The 24,083-nt window shown below is 39.4% G+C and overlaps 1 protein-coding gene across 1 annotated transcript in view; it reads left to right on the forward strand.

Moving 5' to 3' along the window:
- Positions 1–11,440, forward strand: part of THEMIS (thymocyte selection associated) — a 72,583-nt gene extending 61,143 nt beyond the window's left edge. Inside the window, exons 5-6 of the mRNA XM_027751257.2 lie at positions 2,234–2,384; positions 11,292–11,440. Coding sequence (XP_027607058.2) covers positions 2,234–2,384; positions 11,292–11,440 — 300 coding nt within the window. The remainder of the gene's footprint in view (positions 1–2,233; positions 2,385–11,291) is intronic.
- The last annotated feature ends 12,643 nt before the right edge of the window (positions 11,441–24,083 follow it).

Raw genomic sequence — 24,083 nt, forward strand, 5'->3', positions numbered from 1 at the left:
GGTGCTGACTAGAAAATAAAAGAATTTATAATTAAAAAAAAAAAAATCTTGTTTTTTCTTTTTTTAATGTGTACTATTTAAATTAAGGATCCATTTTCACCTGAAACCTGATTACTAAGTGAAAGTTTTCGGTGTGTTAAGTATGCCAAATAACTTGAACATAGAAATAATCGGCCTGTAAATAATAAAGTTACCCTACTCTGCCCAAGACCTTTCATTTGTGATAAACAAGTATGACTGATACAAAGGATGGGACTAGTTTAGTGACAGCTCTGAAACATGGTTATTTAAGCATTTATTTTCCCCAAGTAGAAGGTGGACATTTCTCAATATCTGTAAAGTGTGTGTGTTAGGGAAGGTTTAGGTTGGATATTAGAAAAAGATTCTTCACCCAGAGAGTGTTTGGGCACTGGAACAGGTTCCTCAGGGAAGTCGTCACAGCACCAAACCTGACAGAGTTTGAGAAGTGTTTGGACAATGCTCTCAGGCACATGGTATGATTCCTGGGGATGGTCCTATGAGTTGGACTCAATGACTCTTGTCGTTCCCTTCCAAAACAGCATATTCTATGATTCTGGGATTTGTTTTATTGGGACAGTCCGACAACAAACAGATGGTGCATACAGGCATGTTTAGGTGCAGGTGATCAAGAAAAGAACTGGAGATGAAAGAAAGGCCATGCCATGCTGGTGAAAGAAAGTTAAAGATCCTGTAGCCTCAGTGAAGCTATTCCACAACACACCAGTCGAGCATGATCCCAGTTTGAACAGTGTCATTTCCATTGGGTTAATTCTCTGCTGTGAAGAACTTATTCTGATGTTTCTGTCCTCTTTGCAAAATATTGCTTAGCTGAATTTATTTTTGTACAAGTCCTTGAGGTTTTTTTTTATTATTACATCACTGCTTAAAGCTTTGCTTGGCCTCAGTGGCAGTTTTGCAATCAAGGAGAGCACTGTCAAGCGTTGTAGAGCCTGTAGTGCACAAACACGCATTGAATACTGTAACTCAACTGCCCCCTGCAGATTCAGCTTGCAGTATTGTTTTTAGAAAGTAGAGAAAAGTACCATAGATTCCTCTAACTGAAAAATGAGGGTCTTCCACTTACGCAATATCGTGACCCACCCACTGAGGAAAATCATCCCTACGTGTTACACGTTTCATCCTCATCTGGTCTTCTTAATATACTCTATCAAATTTTCTATTTCAATTACCTGTGACTTTCTTGTTGCTAGATAATATCTTTTTTTCAGAAAGAGCAGATTGTCATAAAATGTGGGCTTGTGTTGTGCCTTCACAAATTGTGGGTTGATTCTGAAAAGATCAGATACTATTACTGTGTGGCTACTGTCAATTTTACCAACATGACCTTATCTCTCTGAATAGGATGGGCTTTGTCATTGCTGAGGAAAAATCTACATTTGATTTTGAATGGAAAGTATATACTGATTATTTCTTAAAATATATACTCTCTGGTATAATGATTGCAATTGGTTTGTACCTATACTGCAGCTTCACCAAAGATACACCTTTTGACACTTTTAATTGACTGTTATTTACACAGCCAAAAATAGGTATTTGACTGAAAGTATTTATGACATAAATATCTCTGAATTAAAAATAAAACAAACAATGGAATTATGGAAATGTATGTATCAAGCCTGAATTTCAAGGGATGCAAATATTGCAGCCATATAACTTATTTTCTGCAATGTAGTAAAACTATAATTAATTACTCCATAACTGTCTGTTCCCATCATCCATCTATACTTACTATGCTATGAATGCTACTGGGTAAATGGAATTGAAATGTCAGATTTTATATGAATTTGTGATGTAATATCTAACAGAACACATCAAATGAACAATCAATACAATAAAAATAGTTAATCAGAAAGTAATCTGTGTCAGCCAAACGGATAGATAAATCTCCTGTTGTTTGTGTGACTACATATAGCCAAAAAAAAAAAACCCACAACAAAAAAAAAGAAAGACTGAATATAAGTTTTAGAGGTAATTTCTTCACCTAGAGTGCCTTCTGGTCATGTTATTTCGTGATGTACATGCCTCAAAGACAAACATTGTGGTAAATGTGATCCATGACTTTGACAAACAGATCTGTGGTTAAAACTCACAGAAGCAACTCAAAGAATGTTGCGCTTACATGTCACATCTCTGAATGCATCAGTTAGGAATAACAATTTACATGTAAAGTTAATGTACTCTTCTGTTTCAGAAATTTTGTGTAGATACCATGAAGAAATTGTGCTCAAGTCAAGCTGCTGATGTTTCGGAATTGCAAGTTAGTTGTCAAAATGATTTGGTGCATTGTGAGAATAAGGACAAGACTGGGAAAGCTCCACTAGTGGAACCTATGATGATTAAAGGTCAGTTAAGCCTTATGGTTTGAACTATTAATATAACAAAGCTTAACCCCAGCCCTGATGAAAGACTGACATACAGGAGTATCTTGTGTTATTTCACTTGGAATCTGTGGCTTAGTCAAAAGGGATGAAAAGTGAACATTTCTGTTCTTCCTCTATAAATGCCATAAGGCAAATTCATCCAAGCTCTCAACGGCAGCATGGTATTAAACTCTGTTTGACACTCCAGCATGAATATTCAGTGGGTTTGAGGAACAGACGTTTGGAAAAGATGTGCTTTCCTTTAGCTTTAGGGTGATGCTTACACATAATCTGTTAGAAAAGAATACCTATCCCAAAAGGTTTTAAGATGAACAAGCATTTTGCATAAAGATATGAGGATGTCTTCAACTCACATTTTTGTATTTTGAAGAAAAAATAATATTGAGCAAATTGCTTGACTGATAATTGGTTTTAAAGTCACCATTTGTTTGCATTTCCCATAATTTTTGATAGTTAGTTTTTCTACTTATCTTTCAAGTTTTTCCTTTCTCAACTGAAGTTGAGAAGCTAGATGACAAGAGGACAAATCCAAATTATATTTATTGTATAGATATAATAACTTTGCAGTTAATAGAAAAAAATATTTCATTACTCTATCAGTCACAGGTTATATCTGAAATACAATCATATCACATTAATTACAACACCGGAACATTTGGAAGACTAAAGCACAAATACTCATCCTTACAGCATTTGTTAACTGATAATTGATATCGATATAAGAACCTCCCATAAGGTTTCTCTTTATTTTCTTGTCATTCAGTGTGTCAGACTCTTAAAAAGGATTGTCTATTTGAAACTATGTGTATTAAAACTTCTAAAAGCAATATAATTTTTATAGAGAAGAATTACAGTGTCATGCTGAATATTCATTAATCCTTATTGCTGTGGAAGTTGATTGTTTGAGGACTGATTTTTGAAAGTGCTATGGTTTCACGCCAGCTGGCAACCAAGCAGCCACCCGCTCACTCCCCCCAGTGGGATCGGGAACAAAATTGGAAGGGTAAAAGCTAGAAAACTCATGGGTTGAGGTTAAGACAGTTTAATAGGGAAAGCAAAAGCAACATACACAAACAAAGAAAACCAAATAATCATCAGGCAGGTGTTCAGCCATCTCCAGGAGAGCAGAGCCCCATCACGCATAACCTTTACTTGGGAAAACAAACACCATCACTCCAAATGTCTCACCATTCTTCCTTCTTCCTCCCACTTTATATGCTTAGTATGATGTCAGATGGTATGGAACTTCAGACTTTGGTCAGTTTGAATCACCTATCCTGGCTGTGTCTCCTCCCAGTTTGCCATGCACTCCCAACTTCCCTTGCCAGTGTGGCATTATAGAAGCAGAAGAGGCCTTGGCTCTGTGTAAGCACTGCTCAGCAATAGCAAAAACATCTCTATATTATCAACCCTGTGTTCAGCACAAATCCAAAACATAGCCCCATAGAGGCCACTATGAAGACAATTAATTCTACCCCAGCCAAAACCAGCACAGAAAGGTATTTTAATATCTGGCTGCTTTGAAATATAATTCCACATATGTTATTTTGTGACTTTGAACAATCTCCCTTCAGGCTTTATTTTGTCAATGTTTAATGAATTGATTAGATTTTATAGGGGTAAATGGTGAAGCTTACATATTGGTAGCTACAAAGGACAGTATCTCTGTTTAAACCTCACCAAAAAAAGAAAAAAAAAGAGTACCAGCATGGGTTAATGTGGTACTCATTTTTGTCAAGGGAACTACCTGGGAACTACCTGCAAATCACTGAGGCTTGAGTTTGAAAACCGCTGTCCATGCTACAGGGATCAGTTGGATCACGTGCATGGGTTAGTCTCTGTGGGGTGAGGCAGGCATGGGAAGCAGGGGGAACACACCTGAAGAAAATATGACCAAAGCTTCCTTACTGAAGTAAGCCAGACATAAAGGTTATGCTGAGGACACAGAAGTCAATGCTTGTGTAGGTGCTTTACTTGATGGGTCTAGACTCCTCACAGACATGGAGAGTCACACAGGCTAAAGTTTCAAAATGGCGTTACAGTCAAGATTCTTCAAATATTTTTCTGAACGCAGCTGCTTGGTTCATGCAGTGAGAAGTGGAGTCGTACAGTCACTTCCTGTGCCTCTTACCTGCCCTAGAAAGAGGGCTGCCTCTGTCAGCCATGCTACCAGCAAAGTTTCTTCCTTCTCCTTCATGTTGCTTGTCAGCTAATGCAGTTAGTGGTTCTGGACACTAGAAAACAGACTTGGACTTTCTGCAACAGTTCATTATTTGGACCTTTCTACTGAACATGTTTCAGCACTATGTTGAAACAAAACAATATTGCTGACTGTCTGAGCTTCCCTGCTCAAAGTCTGCCTGCCACCTCTCTATATTCACTCAGAGGCACTAGCATCTAGTCTTTTGTCCACCCCATTAAGCCTTATTTATATGTCCTTGATAATCCTTTTTCAGACTCTTGAACAGCACTTGATTTTTATTGCAATTTTTCACTTTCTAGCAAAAGTCTATTTGTCCCAGCCAATTCTCCATTTGTTTTTAATTCTGAAACAATCTGATTGAGAAGAAAGCCTTTTCTAGAGGCTTTTTAAAGTTTGGAAATATCTTCTCTTAGCTATTCTTGCTCTATTTCCTTTGCTCCTCATTCCATCAAGATCCTAATGTTTGTTGTAATATCCCTTCTGAGAAAGCAGAGTTTATTTTCCTGCTGGTTGAGATTCACATATCAACCGTCATGGTAGATTTCTGACTTAACTGTTCCTGTGTCCAGTAGACATATTTTTTTAAAAACTTAAAGTATCAGTCAGGCTCATTTTTTTCCTATCCATTTATTTCCCTGAGTTTATGACTAGAGACCTGTGCTTTGAAGGTAGCTTTGTGTGTATGACCAAGAGTATTAGAGAAAAAGTGATGTTAGAACTGCTAAATGTTTGAGGGCCTCTGGTACTGCGAAGATTCACAGCACTTAACTTTTGCCTGCTAGCACAGTTCTTTGCCATGTATCTGATTCAAAAGCTCATCAGTCACGTCTCCTGCCTCCTTTATCATGAAAGTGGCCATTAGATAATTTGAAGTTCATCCTATATACTGTATTTGCTTAGACTACTCATGGAACACTAGATAAAGAATAACCTTTGTTACTGAAGGTTTCAAACAAACTCCTGGTACTTCAGTTCAGTACACACATAGAAAATCAAGAAGTAGTATCATAATGATTCTTTTTTTGCAAGACTAGGAAAATACTAGGAAATTGCCTTGGAGTATATCCCTTTACAAACTCTGTCTGAATTGGAGCATAGTGTGTATTTGAGCTGGGCAGATTGAACCTTGTCCAAAGAGCAGTGATGGATTGTACACTGACATACCCAAATTAAAGCTAAAGGTTTTTCTGAAAAATGTATGTTTGTATAGCCCAAAATTATTTGGCTTTATTCAAATAGGACTGTAGAATTATACAGGAGATTGGATTAGATGATAAAACAGTTCTTCCTGGCCAGCCAAGGGATCCCCATGAGTCCATTGTTGCATGCAGCAAGCTCGCCTGTTCCAGAGAGTATGCTCTGCTAATTCACAAGATAATGGATTTAGAAAATATGTCAAGACTAATAACACAGACTCACTCCTGTGGGTTTTGAGTGGGAGGAAATGCACCATTCACTGACTAATCTTTAAACTTCTACTGATGAATGTTAAGCCATCCTCCAAAGCACCAACCTATTTCAAATTCCTAATAAGGATACTGAATATGTACTCTCAAAAAAAAAACAAAAAAACCTAGTTACAGAGACAGTTAGTATTTCTTACCAAAGGTCAGATAGTTCTGAAAGGAAAAGCAACATGTTTTTCTTTCAGTTTTAAAACCTCTATTGTCTTTCCTAATGGAGTTCATGTTAATAAAGGTAGGATTTATTATTCTTATGTCTAAGAAATTGAACCTTTTTCCTCTGTTGCAATTAAACCTCAATAGGCCACTAAAAATATTATTTTCTAATATTTGACTGAGCTTGAATCCATTAGAAATAGTAGCAATACCTGCAGGATAACCCTCAACAGAAATCTGCTGTATCAGCTTCTCTTTAACCTTGAAAGTTGTTCTATGTGGAGTTTCTGAAACATTGCATAATCTTCTTGCTCATGGCTTAGTTTCTGGAATTGTTACAGTCTGCACTAAAACAGTATTTATGTTGATTTTATTTATTGATGTTAGGATATTTTAGGGAAGGTATTTATTTATACTGTCTTTAGGCACTTGATTTAGGAGGCTAGTGGCCTTGAGAAAGAAAAAGAGAAATGGGCCTTCTGATTGTACTTTAGGATACACATATAATGTCTAATAAATTTGGCAGCAAAGATGGTTTAAGAAATTTTTACCCCTGTGCTGTAACTTGCTGTCCCATTAGTTAAGACAATACATGAGGCTATGTCACTGTGCTCTAAAACCAGTATTAAAATGAATTAAACATAGCAAACCCAAAAACTTAAAAAGCAAAACATAGAATTCTAAATTATTTGAAAATAAGTTGCTCTTTCTTTTTGATGTCATCACAGAGATTTTGCATTAATGTTCTGAATTGGGTGCAGGGGATAAGCAATATGAATTAGGAATCCTTTACTCTATGCATGTGTGACAACTCTCTCCAGCTTCCACACTCAGCTCAGGCTTTGATTAGAGCAAACCTGTTATTAGATTCTTTGGCTCCTCTGGTCTTGTAACTATCTTAAAGAAAAAAAAAAAGACTCTTGGGTTTTGGGCTGTAAACACAAAACTTATTCTTGGCTGCCACATCTTCTGAGCTCAGTTTAAAAAAAGGCGAGAAATTTGCTTAAAATACGGAGATCATCTAATTTCAGAGGATGGTGAGTACATTTTAGTAAATTATATTTAAACATTTTCAGTCAGCTTTGCCCTTAACCAAACTCTAACTTGCTGTACAGCAGGGGTAAGAAAGCATAGGCTTCCACATTTTACTGATTTATTAGATATGGTCGGTTTTAATTGCAGTAATATGCAGAGGTTCCAGGCAGGAGCTCATGGATATGGTTGCAAAGATATCGCAGTGTTATATGTAGTGTAACTAAAGGGTACATCATGTCAGTCCCCTCTCCCACTCTCTGGCAGGTTCTGCTCCTCCAGCCTCTTGACGAGCAGCACTTCAGAGCCTGGGAAAGTGTGGTTCATGGTGCCCTGGGCCTTGGAACGTGTGATGAGGCAAGAAATATGTGATTGTTTAAAACTTATGGCAACCATTTCTGATCTGCAAGAGCTGTTGATACACTGGAGATTTATTTTATACAAGGCAGTGGCACAACAGTGGAAATTAGATCTCAAAAAGTTCAATAAAACCATCAAGATAGACTAGAAAAAAAACTGAGAAAGAAAAAAAAATTAAAGGGACAGTTAAAGAGGTGAACAGTTGTGTCTCTCAGGAAACTTAAGATTTTTTTAAGAAATTAAATTTAAGATTAAACTTTTCCAAACAATAGGTTAGTAGATTCCAGAGGGAGATAAACATTATTCGTACATGAATTGCAACTCTACAGTTTATATGAAATATTTGGACTGTAGCACTTAACAGTTTTTAAAGATACACTACATCATCACATGAAGCAACGGTTGATGGATATTAGCTCAAGGAACAATCCATTAGTTTTATGGGCTCAGATTCTGCTGTCACTGAACGACTTTTAGTAGCAGTCCCTAAGGAATTAGTTCTCATTAGCACTGAGGAGCATTAGAACCAGGCTCACAGCAAATAAAATGCTACTGTTCATAAAAACACTTTGGTTTATGCATGTGCCTTCCGTTCTGTGCATTTTCACTTATGTGATGTGCAGAAATAAAGATGTGGTTCTACCATGTTGAATCCATAATATTATTATGCAGAATATTTCACAATTACTTTTTTCAAGTTAGGCATAAATAAACAATAAATGCTGTGTGGTTGAATGTTAATTTATGCACTGTAAATACTGATCTTAAATATTTACCATAGCTATAAAAATGTGTTATGATCACACAGCCAAAGGCATTTAGGTGTGCAGCCAGCCTTGTATGTACATGAGTTGGGGCCTCTAGCACTTGTTTCATCCAACCAAGAGTCTTGATGGGTTGGGTTGCTTCTGTTGCCTACATTTTGAATAAGGCCAAAATGGAGAGTTATGACAACCATTTCTGATCCTGAAATTTGTGAAAAACAGCAAGTATATTCTGAGAAAAAAAAAACAAACTCAAATCCTACTCACTTGAAGATACAAGTGAGATAAATGGAAAATTTTAGTCTGCAGAGCACTACCCTTCCACTGTAAAGGCAAACGTAATTATATAAATTGTTCCAGGAAGAGCAGAATTAATGAAATTTGGTTTAATAAGTATTCAGGTCTGTTGTCCCCTACTGCTCCTCTCTGCCTTTCCTGATAATAACCAAAACTCTCTTTATGGTGCTCCTATCAAATGAAAAAGAGCAGGTCTGGAGCTATGTGTGTGTTGAATGGCCAACCAATGTGCACATGCTGACTTATCCTGCAGTCTGCTGCCAAACAGAGTGTATAACAGCTGTGTTCTGCGTCCTTCTCTTTCAGTGGAGGAACTAATTCAAATCTTGCTTTTGTAACCACGGTAAGACTTCTGCCCCCTTTTCAAATCTGACTGAAATTGGCAGAAATAAACTTGTAAAAGTACCAAAGAGATTGACGAATGGATAGACAGCATGATGACATAAGCCTTGTTTTCTTGGCAGGCTGACATGACCTATCTGATTAGGTAATTCAATGTTGAGGGTAATAGATTTTTTTTTCCAAACAGGGAAGTAAATTGCATTGATTTCAATATTCAGAATCCCCTTGGGATTGTTCAGCTTGTCTATTCATTGCTTAATGCTTTATTGAAGTGTAAATATATACATTTGAGAAGGCATCCTGCACAAGTTTGGTACTGGGGACAGCTGTGATTTAGTCTGGCCTGATGACATTAATTTTCTTTCTCCTTGAGCTGTCTTACTTAGAACCGTATAATTTTGTTTGCACATGTTTGGGAAAGAAGAAAGTCTAGCTATGCCACCCATGAGCAATCTGTACCTTATATCCGTATTAGCAAGTCTAAGTGCACAAACAATATTTCCCTTGCTGAATCACAGGGATTAGCTTATTCTTTCAGTGCCTGTTTTATTCATTAGTTTACTTTTACTGATATCAAACATAGCCAAATTGCAAATGAACTACAAACCTGGAAATGGTTATTAACAAGATAGTGGCCATATGTGTGAATGAGATCTTCAATACATTTGTAATCATATGTTTGGGATTTTGTTTTGGTTTTTTCCTTTTGATGCCTAGATCTGGAAATATTTTGCTAATTTAGTAGCAGGGGACTTGTGGATAAATTGGTCTGTGATAGACTGTGTACTGGTGTGGCCAGACAGCTGCTTGATTAACTTGGTGTTTATTTCTAGCCTTGAAAAAAACTTATAAAGGAAAGGATCGCAACTTCAGAAAGAAATTATTACTAACCAGTTTTTCAGGGAGAGACACGCCAGCCACGGAGAGTCTCAGGAGGAACACAATGGGATTTGGAGACTACTGAGAGATTATACAATTATTGTCTTGGTGAAGGGGCATACGATGGTTGCAAGAGTAAACTTGGCAGGATTCGTGTTTGAGAAGCTTGGTCCCATAAAGAAGGACATGTTTGACAGGCACAGCCTTGCTGGGAGGTCAGTTAGTGCACTACTGTAGGTTGTTTCAGGTTGTGTCGTAGCAAGTTAAACGACCAGGACCAGCTGTACCCAAAGCAGTGTTTCACGTGGTTTTGCAATTTCAGGTGAAACTTTTTGCTGTAGAAATACAGTATCCTCTCAGCTCTATTAAATTATAGTCTTCCCGATAAACTTCAAGGGTGAGCTGCTCTTGGCAGGGAGACTTTGGTGATGCCTCCACCACTACCTCAGCTCCAGCTGGTCCCACTGCCACTACTTCAGCCCTGGCTGGTCTTATTGCTACCTGGCTTTTCCCCACCACAGCCTGAGCTGAGGGATGGGATGGTTCTAGAGGAGGGATGTGGGACACTCACTGACTGATCCTTATGGGGTTCTGCAGGAGACCAGTGGTCCCATGTGTCTTGCGGAGCTTCCTCTAGCTTCAGGGAAGTGGTAGGACCACCCAAGCATGGGAGGAGACTGGGCCTCCTGACAGCAGTCTGCAGCTCATCAGTGTGAGCTGTAATGTGAAACTGTTGCTGTGCCCAGATAAAAAGCAGGGGCTGCCCCAGCCCTTGAACTCCCAAGAGGCCTCCAGTGAGCATCTTTGCCCTTTTGGAAAAGGGCTGCTGCTTTCTGAAAAGCTTGTCCTCAGTGTTACTTCAAGCTAGTTTCTGTGGATATAAAGAAATGTACTTCAACACTTTTCATTTTAACCTCAAGCCACTTTCAAGACTATGTCTCTGTTATTCCCTTCAGAATAAGCAGCAAGCGGGTTTTCTGGCTCTAGGAAATCCCAAGGTAACACCCTGCTTTCCTAGCTGCAGTGGCTCGTTTTGTCAGGCAATGAAACACAGGAGCATGGGAGCACATCTGTGGTAAGGATGGTATGTGTGGCTCATGGCAAGTGGACTACTCTTCTCTTACTATGGTCAGATAATTTTATCTGCCTGCTTTTATGCTGTTAGTGATTATATCATTTAAACGTTTCAATAAACCTTAGTTATATGTGCATAGGTAGCAGGGAGTGGTCAAATTAGAGGTATTAGTACTATGCGAAAAATGAAACATTGTTTTCTTTGCTTTTATGATTGCCTGTTTGAATTGTACTTTTTTTTTTCAGGCCAAGGGCAGAGTCTTCCATTTCCTACAGTTATTTTTTGTTAATTTTTCAGGCTTAACAAGTAACTATGAGGCAGAAAAAGAAGAGGAAGAAGAGCATGACTACAGCTACGTGGATGAAAACATAATTGAAAACATAAGAAAAGCATTTCACGACAGCAGCATTGGGAATAAACCCGCAATCTCTGAAGGAAGAAGGTGAGCATAACCTATGGTCACTTATGCAAACAAGAGCAGGCAGAGTGATTTTTCAGACTGGACAGTAATCTTCACTCCCTGAAACAAGAGAAGTTTTTCCCTTGGGGCTGCTGCTGTTACCCCAAACGTCCTATGAATATGGCAGGAAAGGCACCTCTGAGCTGCCGCCTGTGACCCCCTGTCACTCTTAGCTGTGTCACCTTTGTTAAAGCGGTACCTATCATTGTTCTGGGGATAGAAGTGCACAGGCATTTCTTCTGATTTGTACCAGTTTGCTGTAACAAATTATAATACTCTGAATTCAATCCTTTTCCTCTTTTTGGAAATGGATGCCTTGTGACTAAGTTTAGTCACTTTAAAAGCTTTCAGGAATAATCTGTGTTTTCATTTAAACCTCAAGGTTCTGCTCCAGCAATCTGCAGAGGCTTTAGATGCTAATGAGGAGAGTCTTTGCTTCTAAAGATCTCTAGGCATCATTTCCAGCTAAACAGAGATGAGACTTTTTCTAGGTATGAGTGAAACTATGTGGTCTCAGCTCTTTTCACTCACAACTAAACCTTGTATGAACTTCATTTGATTCAGCTGAATGGCTTCTTTTGTGAAGAGAAATTCATGAAAACACAGAGAAACTTGAAATTTTTTGTTTCAGAGATTTAAAAAAAATATTTTTTATGAAGCAGTATTTTATTTCAAAATGTAATGTCCATTTATTTTTAACTGGCATGCAATGTTAATGTTGTATTTGAGTTAAGCAACATCATGACTCTGAAATAAGCTGTTATTTTTTTTCTGAAATGTTCAAACCCCTCAGAAACATGACATCCAGGGCAGTGTGTGGTATACGTGAGACCATCTATTCCCCTGCTCACAGCTGCAGAAAGTCCAAAGTTACAGAAAAGACTGAAAAATGAAACAAAGTAGTATGTTTCACGTAACACATTATTTCCTCAGTCCACATACCACTGAGGGTGGGGTCTTGCTCTGTCATGTAAAGAAGCTGAGAAAGAGAGAATTAAATTTTCTTTTGACTAAAATACCCCTTGCAGCTATAGGTATTAAAGGAAAAGCATGCTCTCAAGAAGCAAGCCAGGTAGAGGATCAGCATCTGATTATAGTACTTACTGTTATGGCATCAGCTCCTTTAAGACTTTATCCACCTGCCCTTTAAACTCCCTATCAGTGGAGGTAAGGTTTCACTTTATTAGTTGTCTTCTAGTGGGGCTCTAGCAAAACATGAAAGAAAGGACCTTTGCCACCTTGAGGGAGATCACTGTCTGGATTATAAAGCAGTCTCATAAATTATCATCCTTGATGGCTCTCACAAGTATCCACCCTCTGAAATTATTAGCTAAGGAGCATGTGGCTCCTCCAGCTGCTGGTCTCCCCCAGCCATCAGAAATGCTCCATTATGGCTTTTTTCTAGCATTTAAAATTTCTATTAAGCTTCCTCACATGTGAGCATTGAGAGAAATACAGATTTGATGTGGGCATATACAATTAACCTTCAATGTGGGCGAAAGTCTTACAAAATATCTAGCCAGATAAAGTAACCAAACTAGCTCTTTTAGGCTTATACGTAGAGAAATAATGCACCAAAATATGTTGTCTCTTTCACCTGTGCCAATACTTAATATCTGATCATGTTAGTTCTTCAAGAATTCATCAGTCAACTATTTCCCACCCATAGTCCCTTCTTTCCTCAGGATATTTATGCTATTTTTTAATGTCCACTTTTAATTATTTGGTATGTATGATCTATCAAAATTGAATCTATTGATCTAAATTACTTTCAAATAGAGTCATTAGGAGGAAAAATAGTTTTAATGAAATAAAGAAGTAAACCTCAACAGTCAGGTCTACTTAAAAAAACCCAGTATTTATTATTTGCAGTACTTCACCAGTGTCACCCTCAAAATCTTTCCACAGTCAGGGCTGAAGCATGCCAGGATGATACTACTAAGAGTTAGTCCTCATCCTAAGCAACAGTGAGAAGGAAGAAGAGAGACTTGCCTCAGGTCATTACTATGTTAATTTTGATAGAAAAAATGTGCCCAGTGGGTCAATGATGTTAATATGACCTCATCACTCCAGAACAATAAGCAATTAAGCAAGGGACTTCACTACGGATGCATGAGCTTGCTATAGCAACAACCATCATTAACATATTTTATTTAACCTTTCATTAAAGATTCAAGAGAAATTAAGAAAAAAACACACCACCCTGGAAGCATTTAAAATGTGTGGCTTTCTTTTTAACAAGACAAGTTTCTCCTCTTTTACTGCCATGAGTTGTTTTTGCTTTTTTAAGGAGGAAAGCCTTCAGTTTGACAGTCTTTTAGGTGGTATTAAAGATGTCAACAGTGGCTTTTCTTGGGTGTGAGAAAATTGGAAGAGAAAAGGTCCATTGCACTGAATTGGAATACCGGTGGTGCTGCTGTAATGTCTCCTCCTATGTCCCTGCAGACAAAAATGAGAGGCGTGCATGCAGGAACAGCAGTAGCAACAAAAGAATAGCAGCAAAACCAGAGAAGGCAGCTTCTGTCTCCGGTCCTGATAGCTCCTTGTAATCTCATGGCTGAAAAAACAATGTGGTCCAGCTGCCTGGAGAGCTGAAAATGAGTACTAGTGTCAGACTGTTTCAGGACGTTGCTTTCTGGACTTGAATTGCACATAAGTGCCAGAAAAGGAATGGTCTCAGCTGACTAACCTTCTGTGCTTATTAAATAGGAGACAAAAAAAAGGAAGAGTAGAAAAGATAGAGTAATGCAGTAGGGAATGAAAAAAATACACAGCTGTGTTTTCCTGTTCTCATGAACTGAACAGCTGAGGGGGTTTTGTTTAGGTAAAGTAGATTTTTGTATTTTCAATTTGTACCAAATTTTTAAAGTAATTGTATGAAACAGATTGAGGAGCAACTTTTTTTTTTTTTTACCTTGGTTGTGCTGAGATTCAGGTTCCTTCATAATTGAAATGTAGAGTCAGTACTACAAGTGAAAACCAGCCTTTCTGACTCAACCACGTCTTCATTAGTCCTTTTGTACTGTTTTTCTAAGACATTTCTCTGGAGCTTTTGTACCGCTGACCCTCTAAGTTAGCTGTTTCTGTCTTAGAAAAGCCTCTGGCTGAAAGGCTGCGGCAAACTTTGTAGCCTTGGGGATGTTGGAGTGAGGAACCCAAATCCATGAATGTAGTTGTGTGTTCTCAGCACTTTTGAAAGTCTCCCTCCTGAGTAACTTTCATCTACTTTGCTCATTTTCATTGTTAGGTAATTTTTCAACTGCCACTTTCCCCTAATATGTGAAGTGGAGCTTTTTTCTAGGTTGCAACCAATGGTGATTCCAGAAGGAAGAAAGAATCAAGAGGGAGCAAATAAAGGGTGCTACTCTTAGAGCTGCAGATCAGTTCTTAGCTTTGACACAAGCAGGACTTCAAACAGGACTTCAAACCCTCAAAACAGTTGTGGGTTCAGAGACTCCAAGGGCAGGGGAGACTACCACGATTATTTAGATGTTCTAGATGTTCTTCCTACACGCACAAGCACAGCAGATTCAAACATTCAAACACCCCAGACAGCAGATTCAAACATTTTTATAGTGTGGCAGAGCTGGGAACAGAGCCCACTAGTGAAGTCTTAGTACACTGGCATATTGCCATTAAATACTAATTAAATTATTAATTAACTTCCCTCCAGGCCTACACCTTTGTTACATCAGCCCCAGGGCACACCTCTTGGAAGCCGCTCTCCAAGAGGGAGGTATCTCTTCTCCCATGTCTGCCAGACCAGCAACATGACACAGGCACCATGGTTGTAATCATACTGGAGAAACGCTAGGAAAAGTTTTTGCTGGAGTCACAGTTTATACTGACTAGATAAGTTCTTTGGCCCCATGCAGGTAAAATATTTCCCTAAACTGCATAAGCTAAAAGAAAAATTTACTGGTATGAGTTTCACTTATTTAGGCAAAATTGCTGGCATAGCTGTGTTGGAGTCATATATTAGCTTTATTTTTTGCTATAGTCTTGGGATTGCTGGTGTAATGGTACTGACAAACCATTTTACAGCACAGACAAGCCCTAACTTGTAGCCATTAATTTGACTCGAGAGCTCATTCACCTGTACTCTCTGTGCAATTTTTAGATCCAAAAGTAAAATTTTTTATTTCACCTTGTCATTTTGTTTTGTTTGTTTTCAGAAACATCTGAAGCAAAATAATTCTGAAATTAACTGGAAACAAGTAGGAAGCTCCGTCCTTCACACATTAAGATTGACCACAACTGTAAGAAAAAGCTACTCATGAAAGTGTCCTTCTTGTCTCATGAAGAGCAATGGGGCTGTAATTTACCTATAATAATCCCCCACGAAAATAAACTGCTTAGTTGTCCTGAAGAAGAAGTCAAACCAGCTAATGTCTCATAATCCTTTGAAGGGACAGAGTTCTTCTGTACATATTTATTAATGAATTCAGATAATAATGCCAAGTCCAATTCTTCATTCTCATTACACCTGAAATTCCAGTTATTTCCTGAATCACTGTAGGGTATAAGCAAAAGGAACATCCCTTACTGAAACAGCTGCATGGTTGTTTCCTTAGGTTTTTTTGAGAAGGGAAAGGTAGAAAGGGAAGGGATGTCTTAGGTGAACAATTGGCCAATTTCTTTGGCCAATCTTACATGCTTCAGGTTAAGACTCAAAACTGGAAATTACCAGATTCTGCCACTCTTTCAGATGATGAACAATGTACAAGTAATACTGTTGCAAAACATTTAATTTTTCCTGGAAAGCAATACCACTCCTCTCAGAGGGAAGTGCTACTCAGAAGGCCCAGGAACACCCAACTTAGATAGCATTGCCATCTCTATAACCCCTTGCACAGCTAATATTTAGAATCACACTAGAACTACTATATTCAGCAATGTTCTGAAAATGCAACCAGGAAGGATGGACAGAAGCTGGAGGTGAAAGGTTAGTGTTTGTGCTGACTCTACAAACTGAGATAAAGGCACATGCTGCCCTCCTTAAGAAGTCTGAGAAAAGCAATGCTGAAGAACTTCACCTACACCTTGTGGTACCTCATATTCCGACACAGGGGTTGGGGGAAGAGGCAGCCCCAGATGCCTCTCTGCAACACCCATGAATGGCCAACGTCACTCCACTGGAGAAAAGGTACAGGAAGGGCATCACAACCTCTTCTTTTTTAAATTAAACAAGTGTTTGTTTTGAAGAATTTCCTTTTACTTTGTACATCTTAAAATGAAAATGAGAGCAAAATGGTTGCATGATATCTGAAAGGATACAGGACCTCCTTGGCCCAGATGGAGGGACCTCCCTTTGTGTCCTGCCCCCCTAGCCTGTGAGTGCTGAGCAGGGATAGGGAGACCCTCTGTTTACATGAATGAGTATCTCAGTGGACTTAGCAGGGAACATGTAATCGATGCTGATATTAGACCTGCCACATTCCTGTCTGGGATTCATTTGGGCAAGCACATGAGCTGCGCCGGTAGGGTGTGCTTAACATTTTTGGGTGGTACTGAACCTAGTCCTTGTATGCAGCTCATGCATAGTGAGTCCTGTGTATCTAAAAGTGTTAGACCTAGGAGAGGTGCATAACCCTCTGGCAGTGATTTGACTTCCAGGGAAAATTATCAAGAACTGATATGTAAACACAGAGTTGATGTACCAACAGTTTCCAGACTCAACAGCAACTTGATCAGAGTGACCTATCCAGAAATCCCAGACAGCAGGGTGGAAAAAGAGAACATTTTTACAAAGCCTAGGCATACCTATTTTTAGTCCTACTGAGGAGTTAAAAAGCAAAAGCTCACAAAAATGCCTTAAAATACTTTCTTGTCTGCTTGAAAAGACTTTTTCTTTGTAGTATCTTCAGACTTGTCTATTAAAATTCTACTGAATGATTAATTTTCCCTAATGCAAATTGATTTAGGATTTCTTAATAGTCTCACATTAATTTATTCAAGACAAATTGTAACTGATTTTAATGAGGATGAACATTTAAGTATTAAAAGTATCACTCAGAGTACTCTAATTCTATGCATATCACTAGTTAATACGGTTTGCAGGTGTGTACAGAACTTGTAAGTGGCTGACACATCACTTTTGGATATTTTAAATAAATTTTAAGCATTTTTTCACAAAAATCTGTATTTCTCTTCTAGCAGCTCAAAACAGCCCTGTTTGTTTCACTGGCGAGTACAGCCTGGTATTTGAATAAAATAAATTTGTTGTGCATTTTACTGATTTTCTTTTTCTCTTTTCCTACTTTTCTACTGAATGTGGTGATGTCATCTGCTGAATGTTTGAAAGGTATGATACATTACTACCACAATTTTTCTTCACTAAAGTACCAGAAGCCAGGCTTCTGCAGATAGAAAGGAGAGGAAAGCCAACAGCCTCTTGGGCTACAGTGGTGGAATGGTGCCAGCAGGTCAAGGGTGATGACTCTTCCCTCTGCTCAGCACTGGTGAGGCCACATCTGGACTGCTGTGTCCAGTTCTGGACCATGAAGATGACTGAGGACTTGGAGCATTTCACATACAAGGAGAGCATGAGACAGTCTAGAAAAAGCAAGGTGCTCCTTAGTTGCTCTAAGTGTTAGGATGAGTGTGAACGAGGTGGGATGCAGTAACTTTCCCAACAAACCCAGGCTTTTTTCAGACATTCTATGTCAGTATTTTGGATCTAGTTTGTGAACCAAGGCTCATGAGTCCTTTTTGCAAATTCTTCCCTTTAAAATGCTTTCAAAGAAGCAATTTCTCTTCTTTGCATAGATCCTGTCACATAAGGAGTCTGGTTCTAACACCCTTGTCCCATGCTATAATCCTGTCTTGTATGTTCAACCTCACTGAGTTGAATGAGTTTTATTGATCTGAGTGAAGGCCTGTATCTTTTCCTCAGGCACATGAGCCAGCATCATGTCCTATCACAGAAATGAGAACTAGCCTGGCTGTTCAGTTTACATGACACAGAGGGACAGCGCCTCTTGCATTCAGTTCTGGCATAGAGGAGAGGCCGTGGTGCTGTGCTGTGCTGTGAGGAAAGGGCATCCAGTCTTGCTGAGGAAAGCAGAGGGGAGGGAGGAGGCACAAAGTAAGGTCCTAATAAAAGGCTTGTGTTTGATATTTAAGACTTAATAAGTATTGTGATTCCCTTATGCCATACAGATGACCACAGTGATTTCATACTGTTTGCTAATACATGTTTGACAAAGCTATAATGTCATTGCAGTCCTTGAGGGACATGGTTATCATTCCCATACATTAATGCTCAAGAAGACTGCATTCAAGAGGGGAAAGCCATTTTCAGCTAAACACAGACCACAATCACTATGCCTGAAGAGAATACAAGTGTATTTAAATAATAAGATATTTGCTTTGCAAAAGATTGGCATAAGCTTTTGCACAGACTTGTTAGCTTAAAGGCTTATCTCTTTTAATGCTAAGAAGTATTTCCAGTGTGTTCTCACTGAGGACCTGATCAGAAGCAGCTGCTTCCACAGCACTCCATGTGTACATAAGCCCTTAGTGAGATGGCATTTTCTGTTTGGATGATCAATATGCACATTTTTTATATATCCAGCCTTTGTGCCTGGGAAGATAAGAAGAATCTTCTCCCTGCATTCTTCTTTAAATGCCAAAAGCTCTTTTGTTTAAATGACACATGTCACAGGAACACTTATCTACCACAATGCTCCCAATAAGAAATTGCCTTTTATTCTTGCTATCTCTTCACTTAACTGTTATGATACCTTTCCTACCTCTCCTAAGACTGCCCAAGTGTCTTCCTAACATTTTTCCGCTTTGGTGCACCTTTAATTTTCAACTTTTTGACACTATATTAAAACTGATCATCTCTGAAGAGAAAGTTTTCTTGCGTCTGCTTCATGTATTAGTGGCAGGTTTTTGCTGGTTTGGTTTTTTGTTGTTGTTTTGTTTTATTTTGTTTTTTCCTCTTGTTTTTTTTTAATGCATCTGTGTGCTGGGAAGAGTTCTTGTGCTTTGCAATAACACGTCTCTTTGATATGCTTACTTCATATATTTTCATAGGTTTTTTTATTTTCTAGGATAGCCTTTTACAACTCTTTCTCTAGGACTGATAAACTATTTGGGTTTGATGTAAGTGCAGACTGCCAGCTGCTGGCAGGCTGGGTAGGAGGAGAGATTACCCTGCCTTTGCCTTGCTACCGCTGCTCTTGTCCCAGTTCACTGCTGCCAGCTCCCAGCAGAGAGAGGTTACTGGGATGGATAACTCAGTCTGACCCTTTAAATTTTCTCATGTAACTTTAAATTCCTCATGTTTATTAAGATTTGGGAGTATGTGGAGAAGGTTACATGACGTCTCAAGGGGCTGATCCCCTCAGGATCTAAGAAGTGCCTGTACATGTGCATGCCTTGTTCCCATGTCCTCTTGTGACATTGTCCCTGAGGCTCTGGACACAGCAGTGCCAGCAGCTGGAGGCTCAGGCCAACCTCAGAAAGCAGTAACTCTTCCTAGGGCAGCCTCAGATGTTATGATCTTTCTTTCTAGGAAATAGTGTTCCTCTGTAATCCCCCTGGCCCCCATGGTGCAGAGGAACGGTCTGAGTGGAGGTCAGAGGATTGCCTCTCATGGGGCACTGCAGCTACTTTGTCAGCAAAAAGATTCTTCTGCTTTCCCCCCTTATTTCAGCTGCCTGTTCTTCTTAGCTTCAGTGATCACATCTGTTAGTATTTTGGGATCTAACATCGCACAAAAGGAGAGGTAGAAGGAGCCTTTCTTTCTAAAACGACTTTTCTAGTCCAGAAGGCTGGTTTATACTGCCACTATTTGTCCACTGTACCTGCTGCAGCCCCTTCCTGCAAACATGCACATAAGCAGTTCATGCAAATTTTCACACAGCTACAAACAGTTTGTAGAAGGAAGTGAAAGACATTAAGGATTTTATTTTATTGCATTTTCTGTCCTGGAGAGTTTGATTAGGCATGAATCAGTTAAAAAGCGTTTTTAAAGTATCATGTTTTTTTTCCTAGAGTCACATTTTAAGTAGGTATAAATGCTTTTTAGCAAATCTTTATGTGATTCTGTCTCCATTCCTCATCCTCTGAACCCTGTTTTGAGTGACTGTCTATGCTTCCCAGCTGGAGCAGCCCTTTCCAGTTGGTGCAGTCAGGCAGATCTGCAGTCCCAGGCTCCCTTATGCCCTCCAGGGATCCTTCCCACCTCTGCCTGTGGCAGCACAGTACTTCAATGCCATGCACTTTGCTCTTGAAATACATCATGGTCAATTGTATCTCTTTGTAGAACAAAGAATTAAATCCAAAAGGAGCTTAGACTCAGATTTACAAGCATCAAAAATGTCCTATTAGGTCTTAGGAACCCAAATGCCGCTGTGGATATAGACTGTAAGCACTTCAAACTTAAATAGAACAGAGCCCACCAAGTGCTCTGGTGTCCAGCATTTGTGCAAAAATGAAGTGGCAGTGGGAGAGGTGGTATCAAGCTGGAATTTTTCTTCAAAAATTAAAGTGAAGGAAATATCATACCTTTTTCAATTGCCAGCTCTTTGCACTCAGTATATCAAGGTTCAGTATGAGCTCTGGAAAAGACAACATGCTCCTTCTGAAGTCGCCGATGTTAGGATGAGGGAAATGTTATGACTGCATCATCTCAAACCTCACTACCTTTGGTAGTGGGAACTGAAGGCCCACAGCTCACAACACCTGGTGAGAGGGGCAGGCAGCATTCCCTGGTCTGAAAAAGTAATGGAACAGTTTAGGTTTGGGAAATGCAGGAGTTTTTTAATGTTGTGCACTACAGTTAGAGTACTTGCATTAGGTCATTTTGTTTTCTGTCGGAGTGCAAATCTACATCTGCTTCCCAGATTAGAGGCTGCCCTGGGCAAGAATGTCTTTGCTCTCCTCCACACCTGGCAGGTGTGTGGAGAGTACTTTTTCCCACCAGAAAAAATGCAGTAGGGAGCATAGGCTGGGAAGGAATGCCCAAGTAATTCTGCACAGGTTAGGGATCATAGGGAAGGGGAAATCTAGGGTTCCAACTCCTCCTTGAAAAAAAAATAGTTTTTTGACATCTTTGCGAATGACCTCCTTGAGTGTAGGCCCTGTGACCTCTGTGTCTTGATATCTAAGAATTCTAAAGAAATGACTGCTGACCTCTGTTTGCAGTTTTGTGAAGAGAGAGGTATCTTTCCTAGAGAAGGACAAGGGTGCCATTCGCCTTACGGAACAAAAAAGGGAGATTGCTGGAGAGGTCAGCCCTTACACATATCTTTTAGGTAATAGTTTAGGACAGTATTTTTAAAGCACAGGTCCATTTTACCATGACTGTATACCTAGTTGCAAAGAGTAGGCAAGGACAAGAACCTCATTTCTCACCATTCCTCAGAAATGTGATCATTCCTGTAGGAAGGGCACTGAAAACTGCTCAGCTCTCAGACATAAGGAGCTGATCCACCTAAAATGAGCCTGGGTGACCTTGGGTGCAAGTAGACTGAGGAGGCAAAGTCGGTGGTTCCCCATCAACCCCACAGAGGAGGTGGGGCGGAGCACTGCATGGTGTTCAGCACTATTATCCAAGTTTTGAGGATGGACAGGCTGTTTTCTGGTGGGCTTTTATTCTCCCCAGTTCTTCCTTTATCACATGCTACATTTCATTTCTAAACCTCCCTTCTTCAATCGCAGATGTTTTTTCTAGTCCTCTTAGGCTTGTTATTTGTAGGCACATATGGAAATTTGTCTTGCTGGCTTTCTGGAGATGCAACCAACTGTAGTTATGCTTTCTTCTAACAGCACCTCTGTCAGACAGAAACTAGTCCTGTGTAATGCCAGGCATTCCTCAGTAAAGAGATTACATGTGTAACAGGTATGAGAACAGAGCTGCAAACCCCAGACTAATGCTGAGTAAGAAAAACCCGTATGCTTTGCGAGTCCTTCTTGCTGGACAAACCCCTGCTTTGGTAGTTATCAGCTTTTGCTAGCTCTAAATAGCAAGCAGGCTCCTCCAGTGCTCTCCCATTCCTCTCCAAGGACACCTACCATACCTCTAAGGCTTTCTGTTGCTGCTTTTCTCTCTGTTTCTATCTGTTTCTGATACCCAGATGTTTTCTTACAAGAATACATCTATTCTGTTTCAGGGTAATGAGTTCTGCTCTACTTGTAAGAATCTCCCATCCCATATTTTATCTAAAGTTTTATACATTCCTCAACCTCCAAAGTGCAATCATTGGCCAATATTTAAAGTCTTTACCTAACTAGTTGTTGGATTAGGACAGTGTCTAAAATACACAAGTGTTTGATGCTGTATTAGAAAGATGACTCTTTTTCAAAAATCTGAAATATTTCTTAATGTTGTCATAAATTCAGGTAAGGAGTTATTTGCTTTTTTAAAACGTGCTTTAAAAATATTCTCTCAAGTGCAGTTTGTAAGTTTGTATTAATGGCTCTTTTTGTTTTCTCAAAGCGAGACTTAGGTTAAATCTAAGTTAACCACAGAAAAGGTCAAAAATTCTTTTTTAAGTTTTCGGGAGCACAACTAGCTTAATATTTTAGCAACTGGCAGCTGTGGTGACCTAAAGTCTGTTGGAATCTAATTACTCTGATATATGAACCAGGTAATTAAGGTAAAAACTCCCACATTTTCGTAGACCTCATTAATGTATTTCCTTTGAAAATTGTTAGCTAATGATGGTACATTAAGAGTTTATCCATTAAGTGACAATGAATAATTAAAACCTTTGTCCTGGGACATTAAAGGACAGAATAGTGTTTAACTGCTCAATGTGTCGGTAATTATTTCTTAATTTGCAGTGCAAATGTCGTGCAAGTTTGGGGAGAAAGGACCAGTCAAACTGGGAAGGTGGAAGAGAAAGACAGAAATAATTTCCTTTTCATAGAATCATAGAAAGGTTTGGATTGGAAAGAACTTTAAAGGTCATCTAGTTCCAACCCCATTGCCATGTGCATGGACACCTTTCATTCATTTCCTTGGCATATGGCTAATAATTTAGGAGACATGGAGCCTCCTGAGGAGTTGATGTTTCTCCTGCTGCCTGAAGCTGAATCAGCAGTACAAAGAGACAGCAAGGACTTGTGTCTGGCAGTCATGCAGAGGGGGCTGCTCTCCCACCTCAGGGTCAACCTGCTGGGAGGGTGGGCTCCTAAGGGCAGCCTCAGAGGGTCCCTGCTGGAAGGGCCTTTGCTCAGTGGCCAGCAAGGCTGCGAGAGCTTCTTTCAGTCACTCTACTGATGGAGGAAAAGTTCAAATGTCACCTCTGATGTCCACGGAAAATCCTGGACTGTTGCTCGTGTCGGAAAGGTCATCTCTACAATGGCTACAAATGAAACGTGGTGTGTGAGTGCAATAGAATGAAACTCTGTGCTCCAGTAGAAGAGCAAGTGGAACATGCTTTTCTTCTTCTGATTGAGTGCTGTGGGAGTGGGTTACCAACTGACATGTTGGGTGAAACCAAAACTATGAGGCAGACCTAAAATGGTGTCAGAAGAAATCTGCTTTTCCTGATTTTGACTTATGAGTCTAAGACTTGTGTTATCTTTGACTACACTGTAGTGCAGGCTATAACCTGATACGATATAGCAGGCAGTGGTCCTGCACTCCACCATGGAGAGGGAGCTCCAGC

Source organism: Pipra filicauda, unplaced genomic scaffold (genome assembly GCF_003945595.2).
Source record: "Pipra filicauda isolate LSUMZ 115617 unplaced genomic scaffold, ASM394559v2 scaffold23_size5868930_pilon, whole genome shotgun sequence".
In the NCBI taxonomy this organism is placed as follows: Eukaryota; Metazoa; Chordata; class Aves; order Passeriformes; family Pipridae; genus Pipra; species Pipra filicauda.